General features: G+C 51.5%; 1 protein-coding gene across 1 annotated transcript; it reads right to left on the reverse strand.

Moving 5' to 3' along the window:
* Positions 1 to 1,906: 1,906 nt before the first annotated feature.
* Positions 1,907 to 2,863, reverse strand: LOC134434237 (olfactory receptor 14A16-like). The gene has a single exon (XM_063182920.1). It carries the CDS (start codon positions 2,861 to 2,863, stop codon positions 1,907 to 1,909), a length of 957 nt encoding a protein of 318 aa, XP_063038990.1.
* Positions 2,864 to 11,342: the final 8,479 nt, after the last annotated feature.

The following is an 11,342-nucleotide window of genomic DNA, read 5'->3' on the forward strand; positions in this document are numbered from 1 at the left end:
AGTCATCTTGCCCAGATACATTTTGCAGTCACCATTAACTAGATGAGTTGAGTGTCAGTCACACATCAGTTCAGTCCCTGCAATTTGGCAGCATCCACAAAGGAATTGAAAGTATATTTAACTGGCATTGTAGAGACAATAGAAATATTCCACAGTGGCGGCCAAGGGCTGGTCACTGAGGGGTGTCACCAGGGCGTGGCTGCCAAGAGGACTCTGTACCATGGATGACATTTGACCCTCATTGTTCAGCCAAATTCCCACCCAGCCCATGTTCCACTCCTTCAGCCCAGCTCTCTCCAGTCTGGCTCTGAGGAGACGACAGCAGACCCTGTCCCAGGCCTGGCTGAACTCTGGGCACACAACATTCTCTTCTGTTCCCTCCCATGTGGGTTCTGCAGTCCCTGCCCTGTCCTGCCAGTGCCTGGAATGGCTGCAGGAGGATTTGCCACATCCCCTTCCCTTCTGAGCCTGAGCAGGCTGTGACTCTCCCAGTCCCCCTCCCTGCCCTGTGTGCAGAGTGGTTCCATGTCTGCCCTTCCCAAGTGCCCAGGACCCTCTGGGATGGCTCTGGCCTTTCCAAGGGTTTGAGACAGGTCCCACAGTGACGCTGCCCAGCCTTCTCAACAGCCCTGACACCAAAGGCCTTTTCCACATCCCTCAGTTCCAGGTCAGTGCCCAGAACACAGCACAGCCCTGTCCAGGTCCTCGGGCTGGTTCAGAAGGGAGGCAGCTCTGATTTCTCCCCACAGATCCTCACTCTATCCAATGTCTCTCTGTGCAGTCCATGGCTGCCCTGAGCATTTTTCCCTGGAGCCTCCCTGCCTGGGATATTTCTCTCCATGCAGTCCTAACCACAACCCAGCAAAGAATTCAGGTGTTTTCCCAGAGGACATTACTCTCAGAGTGAAGTGGCCTCAAGGCCCTGTTTGTGCCACTGGAATTGTGCCATCCCCGGGTGCTGCTGATGGTGTTTTTTGTCGCTGGGGTTCATCTCCCCACACACACACTATGCACTGCTGAGATCTCAGCACAGAGCAAACATGGCCTGCTGGCCTGGTCACTTGGTGTCCCTCCCTGCAGGGACAAACAACCTCCTGCAGGTGGGGAGAGGCCAGTGCTGGCAATGGTGGTTGCAGGGGCTGGTGTGGGACAATTGCCCTGGGGCACCTTCCCAGGCTGTCCCAGAACAAAGACACAGCCCAGGTCCTGCTCTGCTGCAGCCTCAGGTCCATGCCAGGAGCTCTGGCTGTGCCAGGACACTGCTGTGAGCCCCCCCTGCACACTCCCCTCCTGCCCCAGGCCCTGGGCTTTGCTGTGCCAGGGCATTCCTGGAGCACATTGCTTACAGCAGCTCTGGAGGGGAGCGAAGCCTCCCTGCCCTGCCCTCAGGAGATGCCCTTTGCTGCTGGAGCTGCTGTGCTGGAGCCCAGCTGTGTCCCAGCAGTGCCCATGGCCTGGCCCTGCCTTTGGCCACAGCAGGGACATGCAGCAGGACAGTGACCAAGCTGCCAGAGCACTCCGGCCTTACAGCCACAGCAGGGCTGGCAAGGACAGCGTGGAGTTGGGCAGAGCAGATGTGGGAAGAGGCAGGGCCATTGTCCCTGGCTGTGCTGCTGTGCTGGGAGTCTCTTCCTGCCACCTCTGCTCACAGGCACTGCCCCTTCAGAGACAGAGAAGGGCTGAGGAAATGCCTTGGACAGACAAGTCAGGCAGACACTTGCTTTTATTTAAACACCAAGGGAACAAACTACTTGCAAGTATTTTTATTTCAAAAGAAATGTAGATGTTCATGTAGAAAGCTAAGAGTAATACTACAGTATTTTGATAGAAACACTACAACAAAAGAAAAAGTTACCATAGCAAAGAATGGACAAACAGGGGAAAAAAAGGCTGAGAGTGCAAAGAGTTATATTCTGAAGGCTCTGTAGCAGAAAAGAGAATTTATTGCTTCTAAAGTTGCAGTTACCAAGGCATCCTTGAGCTCCTGGTTCCTCAGGCTGTAGATGAGGGGGTTCAGGGCTGGAGGCACCACCGAGTACAGAACTGACAGGGCCAGATCCAGGGATGGGGAAGAGAAGGAGGGGGGCTTCAGGTAGGCAAAAAAGCCAGTGCTGAGGAACAGGGAGAGTACAGCCAGGTCAGGGAGGCAGGTGGAGAAGGCTTTGTTCCGTCCCTGCTCAGAGGGGATCCTCAGCACAGCCCTGAAGATCTGCACATAGGAGAAAACAATGAACACAAAGCAAGCAAAAAATAGAAGAGCACTTAGCACAAGAAGCCCAAGTTCCCTGAGGTAGGATTTGGAGCAGGAGAGTGTGAGGATCTGTGGGATTTCACAGAAGAACTGGCCCAGGGCATTGCCATGGTACAGGGGCAAGGAAAATGTATTGGCTGTGTGCAGCAGTGAATAGAGAAAGGCACTGGCCCAGGCAGCTGCTGCCATGTGGGCACAAGCTCTGCTGCCCAGGAGGGTCCCGTAGTGCAGGGGTTTGCAGATGGACACGTAGCGGTCGTAGCACATTACGGTCAGGAGAGAAAACTCTGCTGACATGAAGAAGGCAAAGAAAAACACCTGAGCAGCACATCCTGAGTAGGAGATGTCTCTGGTGTCCCAGAAGGAATTGTGCATGGCTTTGGGGACAGTGGTGCAGATGGAGCCCAGGTCGCTGAGGGCCAGGTTGAGCAGGAAGAAGAACATGGGCGTGTGCAGGTGGTGGCCGCAGGCTACGGCGCTGATGATGAGGCCGTTGCCCAGGAGGGCAGCCAGGGAGATGCCCAGCAAGAGGCAGAAGTGCAGGAGCCGCAGCTGCCGCGTGTCTGCCAATGCCAGCAGGAGGAAGTGCCTGATGGAGCTGCTGTTGGACATTCCTTCATTCTGGACATTTTGAGCTGTTCAAAGACAACATTGACAATTTGGACAAAGTACCTTGAGTACATCCTATGCTATTTTCTTGCACAGGCACTCAAAATTGCTTCTCTTTCTCTGGGGAAATTTCATTTACCTTTTTTTTTTCAGTGTAGCTTTGGGCTACAAAGTAACTGTGTGCTTTTTAGAAGGGACAGAAGTCTTGTTCTTAGCATTGCTCTCATGCTGAACACTGGGGAGGCCAGATGGAAAACAGGGCTCCCTGTGCCCCAGTGCACTCAGACCTGCTGGGCCCTTTGCTCATTTCCCCTCGCTCTAGTACAAGATGTACCAATTTAAAACTGCACTTAACAATAATTTGGCTTTTTTTGAAGACTCCAGTTTCAAAATCAATCTCTCCAACTCTTCTCTCTCTCCCTATGCAGCGGGACATGGAGGGATGTAAAGGATTGGTCTGGCTCTCTGCTGCCTGGAGTTGTGCCTATTGAGAGCTGTTTTTCTTTACCCAAGCCTTGTCCCTGCCATTGCTGCCAGAGCCCAGCCCAGCCCTGGGGACTCAGCTCTGCCCTGCAGACCCCTCCCAGCACAGGGCACTGCCCAGGGGCATCTCCCTGGCAGCAGGGCCTTAAGGGCAGGCCAGACAAACAGAGATGCTGCAAAACAAGGTGCTGCTGCTGCTGTCTGTAGGGAGAGGAGGCTGAGGAGGCCGTTTCTGAGGGAGATCTGAGGCCCATCTGCTGACGCCCAGGCTGACAGTGCAGGAGTCTCAGTGACACAGCCAAAGCTGACAGCCCCTTTCCCTTCCCTTTAGGAGAAAGCTGAGAGCAGCCCTGGCCATGCAGCACCATCTCCACAGCAGGAGGAATCTGCCCTGATGGGGGTGGCTCCTTCCACCCCCAACTTCTCCCCTGCAGCATCCATGGGAAGCTGCCAGGCAGGCTGAGAGCTGCCCCTGGCAGGTGGCACATGCCCTGGGCTGGCCAAGAGCCCTGAGGGCTGCAGGAGCTGCTCTGCAGGACAGCCCTGGGCAGCCCTGGCTGCAGCCCCAGCTTCAGCCCCTGCAGCCGTCCCTGGCAGCAGGAGCCGTCCTGCCCTGTCCCTCTGACGGTGCCCAGGGCAGCCCCAATCTGCAGCACATCCTCCTCCCCCTCCTCCTGTGCCCCAGAGAAACTGGGAGAGTCCTCCTGACACATCCCCCAGGCTGTGGGGTGTGCTGGCTTCAGGAGATCCCTCCAGGAGCACAGGGGACATTGCCCTGCACCCACACACTCACCATGCAGAGGGCTGTGAAGATCTTTCCCCAAGTGAAGTCTCAGCTCAATGTCTTCCCAATCCTGATTGCCTTCAGCCTGTCTCTGCCTGGCTCCTGTCCCCTCAGTGCCTGCAGGCAGAGCCCTCAGCCCTGCTGGGCTGGGAGAGGAGCTGGTGCTGGCAAGAGCTGTTCCTTTAAAGCTCAGCAGCACAGACAGAGGACAAGGACTTTAATGAGCCTCTAGGGGATTTGGTGTTGTTTACATCAGACTCAGTCCCTGAGAGAGTGCTCAAAAAACTTCTCAGCAACTCAGATTTAAATTTAGACTCCAAATTTTCTTAAAGTTTTAATGGGTCCCACTGAGGGACAGGACTGAGAGAGTGTCCCCATGTTCCAGTTAGAGCAGAACACTGGAGGCAGTGATGACAGCTGGGGACAAACAAGGCCAAGGTGTCTGTGGTGCTGAGCAAAGCTGGATGTGTTTGAGGAATGCCAAGGGCCAAGGCCTGAGCCCCAGCCCCTGGCCAGGCAGATGCTGTCCCTCCCTCCATGCTCAGGTCTCTTGCTGGGATGGGCACTGGCATGTGGGGATGTGCAATGGCAAGGGCAGGAGCATGGGGCAGCCCCTGCCAGGCTGCTGAGCAGGGACAAGGAGGCAATGAGGCCCCAGGCCTGCAAGGGTCACTTGTCTCCTGCTCCTGGCTTAGTGCTTTCCTTTTTATGGAAAAGAATCCACCCTCCTTCCCAGGCAAACAGGGCTCCCATACTACTAACCAGTATGATTAAGCAGAAGCCATTTATTGTTTACATTATGCACCTATTTATACATTCTAACCCTACTGCATACACTGATCACGCTCTTCTTCATTGGAACCTCTCTCTTATCCTTGTGTTCTGCACGCACTTCTCAGAGTATGTGACTGGTTTCAGTTCAGGTGGTTCACAGCACTCTGTTATCGAGTTCTTGTGGACTTGGTATTCTGTTTCTCAGCCTTTTCTTTCTTCATTTAGCACAGTTTATGTCTTAGTAACCTTGATGAATTCCAGAAGGCTCTGATAAGAATGACTACAAGCAATATGGCTGGTGCACAGTGTGGCCCAAGTTGTTCAGATACATTGCTACAATTCCCCCTTCTTCTTCTTCTTCTTCCACCAGCCAAACCCTTTTTACAGTATTTTCTACCAACTGGGTCACCAATTTCACTATGTGTGGAATAATACAAAGCAATATAATAATAACTACTAGTAATAACATAGCTCACTTTAAGGTATCTTTCAATCATCCAGTTATTCCCCATCCCTCAAAGCATTCATCCAAGCCCCAATCATTCACAGTCAATTTCTTCATGTTGTCTTCTAGTTGTTTGAGTTTCCTGTGAATCGAAGAGAGTAGGTTCATAAAACACATTCCTTCAAAATTTTCACACCTGTGCCCATGTGCTAACAGCAAAAAATCTATAGCAGCTCTATTTTGCAGTGTGCCATGTCTAATATTATCTAAATCAGTGAGCATTTGATTTAAAATAGCTGAACTTGTGTTCAGTGTGGGAATCCACAAAATCAGAGGGTTTTGGGGAAGCTGCAAAAGGCAGGCCTCAGAGACAGCAGAACTGTGATTAGAGCTAAGCAGCAGCCATGAGATAGGTCAGCAGAAAAATTATTTAAAAAGTAGAAAAGCAAGGAGAAATAGAACAATGGTCTGTGTCTTAACGCTTGTCTAGAATAACTCCCTAAGATACAGAAAAGTTTTTCTGGCAAGATATTAGGAAGTTTGAAGCTTAATAATGGAGCTCTGTGCATTGTGTTTTAAAGCTTACAAGCAGGTATTGTATTCAAAATAAGCAAGCGTTGGTTTTACCAAAGGTACATGTGCTTATAGTGGTTGGATAAAACTGCTGTCAATATGCTTTTGCTTTGTGGGATTGGTTAAAAAACTTATAAATTAAGTTGTACTATTAAGTTCTTGGTCAGCTGCTTGGGATGTGAGCTGCTGGCATCTTTGCATTGTCACAACCATGTAATGAGACTGATGCTGAAAAATAAAACAGCTCAAGGCACGTTCCACAGCAGTGCCTTTGCTGTTTGTGATTTGTACATAGCCCCTGGCTCTCTCTATACAGGAGAGACTGTGCAAAGTACTTTACGTTATTCAAATTTCATTAATTCTAATGTCATATACCTTTCACAAATTGCTCTCAAAAAGAACCAAACCCCCCTGTCTTAAGGCACTTTCATAACAACATGTACACACACCTCAAAGAAAGACCTCCAGTACTTGACCAGAATCATGAATCTAAAATTGTTGAAGGGCCATAGCCTCTTATTATGTGGGTGACAGAATATGCTTGTGTTTCTACAGATACAGGACCCCGGTGGATTCCCAGAAGATTTATCAGTCCCTATGTAGACCACAGATCTGAAGACGACCCCTTGAATGAACACAAAGTCAGCTCCCTCTCCCACCATGCCACAGAAGCAGCTTTCTCTTGGAGATGAAGAAAAAAGAAATTCACATATCCAAACATTGTGGCAAGGACACTCATCACACGTAGATATATCCCACTGATAATGTCCATGTCAACCTCAAATGCAGACACACCTATCACTTTTCCATCCCTCTACCAGTGACCCTTTATCCTTACCCCTCCCTCTTTCCCCTCTTGAAACTACTCCTTTTTCCCTGCCTCAAACTTCCCTTAAAAAAGAGAAGGGAGTGATTGGGAGGAGCTGGTAAGAGCTATAGGGAGAACTTAAGAATATTTAAGAATGTCTTAAAATAAGTCAACTAATGTGTGGTTTTACCATCCACAAGTGAAAACTACCCAGTGGGAAAGAAGAAGTATGATTCTTCCTGTGATACCCTCCAGGGCACCCCGCAGCAGTACCAGTGCCATCATTGCCATCGTCTTTATCAGCACCCTCATCTGTATCCAAGAGACCACCAGCTGGATCATCCCTCAGCCAAAACAAAACATCTGGGTCACTTTGGCAAAGTCATTAAAGCCAGACAACCTTTGCATGGCTATGGAAAGCATAGACGATACGCTCTTAACATTCTAGGTGGGAGTCCCCCTGTCACCAAATGACTGCCTGTACGTAGGTAAGAAACCCAACCCCATGGACACCTGGACAAATGGACAAAGATCCTCCCACACCATGTCTCCACAGAACTTGCTTTTCAAGGCCCAGGATGGTGTTTCGGGCCGTAGCATGAGACACAGGGTAGGTTTCCAACCATCCAGTGGTGGCTTCCACCAGGGTCAGCACATAGCGCTTGCTCTGGCGTGTCTGGGGCAGTGTGATGGAGTCAATCTGCCAGGCCTCCCCATACTGGTACTTGGACCACCGCCCACCATACCAGAGGGGCTTCACTTGCTTGGCCTGCTTGATTGCAGCACACGTCTCACAGTCATGGATAACCTGAGAAATACTGTCCATGGTTAGACTCACCCCTCGGTCTCATGCCCATTTATAGGTGGCATCTCTGTCCTGGTGGCCTAAGGCATCATGGGCCCATCGAGCTAGGAATTACTCTCCTTTATGTTCCCAGTCTAGGTTTATCTTTGGCACCTCTATCTTTGCAGCCTGACCTACCTGCTCATTGTTTCAGTGTTCTGCATTAGCCTGACTGTTGCCTTCTGATGCAAGGCGAGGCGACCTGGTTCTGAGGAAACGGCACGGCGACCCAAACTCTCCAGGGTCACTCGGGCCAAGAACACACACAGACACCAGTATGGTGGACGGTTCAAGACCTTTATTGTCTCGTCTCTTCGGGTTTTATACTGGGAAAGTTTTATCTCTACGTGGGGGGGGTCTTACCTTACTGTAATTGTTTAGTAAGGAGTTGAAAGTTACTAATGTTAGGGGGGACTACATTTTTGGGTGATCCTTTATCACTAGGCGTTAGGGGGAGAGGAATCCTGCTGCTTTCCGTGACATCGCGAGATTTTCCGAGCGCCTAACCCTATCTACTACACATCCCCCCCCTGTTTTACAAATGAACGAAGTAGTCATATACATAGGTACTGAGATGAGGCATGGGGTTGTTGACAAAGAAAGGAGTTTGGTGAACCTGGGTAGAAAATCTTGTGACTGGCAGTGTTCCCTGGTCGAATTCACAGCGGTAAATTGCCGGCCTATGAACAGGATGTTGTCCCATTCTAGGCGGGTCTGAACGAATGAGACTAGCTTGTTCAGCAGGCATGTTCTGAAGGTGACAGCTAAAAGCAGCAATGCCAATGGACCTATTAGGGTAGAAATTAGGGTGGTCAGCCATGGTGGTCAATTGAACCAGGACTCGAACCAACCCTGTTGGGCTTCCCTGTCTTTCTGAGCCAGTCTGTTTTGGAGTTCTGTCATGGAGTCTCTAACGACTCCCATGTGGTTCGCATAGAAGCAGCACTCCTCTTTCAAGGCGGCACACAGGCCTCCTTGCTGCATGAACAGGAGGTCCAGTCCTCGCCTGTTCTGCAAGACTACTTCGGAGAGTGAGAAGACTGACTCCTCTAGAAAGGAGATGGATTTCTCGATCTTCCACAGTTCCTCGTCAATCGTTGCCTGCAGCTGTGACAGTCCTTGGTGCTGGGTTGCCAAGGCTGAGACTCCTGTAGCCATTCCGGCTGCTCCTGGGCCCAGCAGCATCGCGATAGTTATACCTGTTACTATTTCTCTTTTGTGGAGCCGACAGGGTTCCTCGAAATGGCGATACACTTCTTCATCTGCGTGGTACAGGACCCTAGGAACAATCAGAACTTGGACACAAAAGTCGTTAGAGTCATCGAATTTGGGAAGGAACACACAGGGACTCACTCCAGATCGCTGGCAAACCCACATCCCAGATGTGGATGGGATTACCCGCTTATTGTTTTTCCTGTCGGGTTTGACAACTTCGGTGCAGACGTTGCCTTTCCGCCTAGCTAGGGTTGCATTGCCAAAGCATCTGCCCTGGCCTGTGACTTGACTCAGGGTGATTCCTTTGCGGGAGGGTGTCCCATCTACATTGGTTGGGTGCATCTGCTGTGGAGTAACTGAAGGGAGTGTTTAAAGCGACTCCTTCGTAAAAGAGAGGTTCGACATCGTAACAAAGCCAACAGGATTTGGTTAGGTTAGGGTTAGTTTCGTTCAGGGATAGGAAGGTAGCTTCTAACATACGAAGGATTGGATCTAAATCTGACCTGGCTGAGCGGTCTATCTGAAAGGCTTCTACATGGCCGATCGGGATATCAGCGACCCTTGTGGGCAAGGCTTTGGGGTGGGTCGCGTTTCTCCCTTTTGGCATGCTTTTAATCACTTTGTTGGGTCTGACCGCTCGGGGTGCTGACGGTTGGAGCCTAATAATTCGCACATTCACTCTCTCTTTTGACCCTTGAAGGACTACTGTCCACGCTCTGCCTATTGCCCAGCTAGGGTGATCTGGCTGCAAAACTGTCATGTTGTAGCCTGTACATTTTCGAAATTTGGGGATTTTATGACGGTTTCGATAAAAACTTCCCTGGAGGAAGACGGGTGTTTTGCAGCCGATGGGTGCCCAGGTGAACTGTAAGAATTTTTCAGGCTCTTGTGGATCCCACCCAGGCCCCGACGGTCTGGCATCTGTGAGAATGGTTTCGCAGCCCCAGTGCCCACAATGTCCCCACCCTGGGTGATTGCAGTAGCTTTTCCCAGGGTTTGAAGCTTGGCACCAGTAGGATAGGTACATGTGTGTGGGGTGTGGGGATGGGGGTCTACCTTTGGTCATCCTGGAAACAGGTCGGTGATGCGGAGCATGAAGGATGGGGCGTTCGGTGTGGTGATTTCTTTGAGCACCTTGTCGCTACTAAGGTGTCGCATGACCCACCTGAATGGCCGATGGGGGTAGTGATCTGGGCTGGCTTGCCCTCTGGCAACAAGCCCCAACAGCAAAATCACACAGAAACACCGTTGACGCTTGGGTTCCACCCGTGCGAGTCTCTCAGGCGCTGCCTGGCGGCTTGGTGGTCTGTCACTTTCCTCTGGAACGGGGATGTACGCGTCACGAGGACGTCCCACGAGCATGTCCTGTAAACAGAAACTCACAACTCTCATCAGTCTCATTCTGCTTGCTATGGAGGTCCGGCTTAATTGACTTAAGTGGACACCACCTAATTTGCCGTCCTTTTTGACAGCTGTGTACCCTCGCCCCGTGAGCATCAACCTCCAGCCCCGTTCCCATTCGCCTAGCTTGTTTCTAATTACCACCTGTGGGCCCCCTGCTCCTGTTTCTGCTCCCAGGCCTTCTGATCCTCCCTTTTTCATCTGCTCCAGTCACTCCAGCTGCCTCTGGCCCTCCTGGTACAGCTCCTCAGCCCTCAATGCCCGCTCCTCTACATTCTGCTCCATCTGTTTCACAATGCCCTGTCGGGCTCTCATCAGCTCCTGCTTCCTCTGGTGCTCCAGCTCCTCCTGGACCTCCATGCCCTTCTCCCGCTCCATTTCCATCATCTTGTTCAGGTGCTTCTCTTCCACCGCCAGTTCCTCGAGGATCATCTGCTTCTCCAGGACTTGCTTGTCCCAGATCATGTTGCACTTGGCACTGAGGAACAGCGCGTTCAGTTCCCCCACATCTTCCTCCTTGTCCAGCTTCATCCTTGTCGCTCGCTGCAGCAGCTTCTGCTTCCCCTTCTGCAGCTCCTCATCCACGTCTCTCCCGTGGTCCTTCTCATCCTCCAGCTCTGCCTTTCTCTGCTCCTCAATCTGGGCCTTTTTCAGGGCTTCCTGCAACGTCCAGACGCCTTTCGCTGCGGCGTCCGCTTTGTTGTTGGCGATCTGGAAGTGGCCTTTGACTGGGTCGTGGCTGTTGATGTGATTGACTGACATGGTGCCCTGTCGCGAGGAGAGTGCTTCTTGCACCATTAGGGCTGCTACTGATGTTGACACTCCTGGTCCCTTTTTTGTGTGAAGTGTTAAAGCCACCAGCTGGGTGCTTTTCCATGCCCGGGACTGCCCTCCCACTCTGTTCACTGGAGGGACTTCTTTAAATTGCCAATGTCCAGGCCAATGTGCTTGGGGAAAAATCGTGCAGTCTGATCCCGTGTCCACCCAAAACTGGAGCCCTATGATGTGGGGATCCTGACTGCCATAAAGGCGGCATGTCCCCCACACCATCAGGGGCTCCTTCCCTATTCTCATGGCCAAGGCCACCCAGGGATCCTGCTCTGGGGCACCTCCTGCTGGCCCTCTGACACCGGCGTGGCCTGTGGCGGTGGGGGG

This window comes from Melospiza melodia, unplaced genomic scaffold (assembly GCF_035770615.1).
Source record: "Melospiza melodia melodia isolate bMelMel2 unplaced genomic scaffold, bMelMel2.pri scaffold_34, whole genome shotgun sequence".
Classification (NCBI taxonomy): Eukaryota; Metazoa; Chordata; class Aves; order Passeriformes; family Passerellidae; genus Melospiza; species Melospiza melodia.

Excerpts from the sequence above, each read along its gene's own strand:
- LOC134434237 (XM_063182920.1), bottom strand. The coding sequence starts at position 2,863 with ATGTCCAACAGCAGCTCCATCAGGCACTTCCTCCTGCTGGCATTGGCA.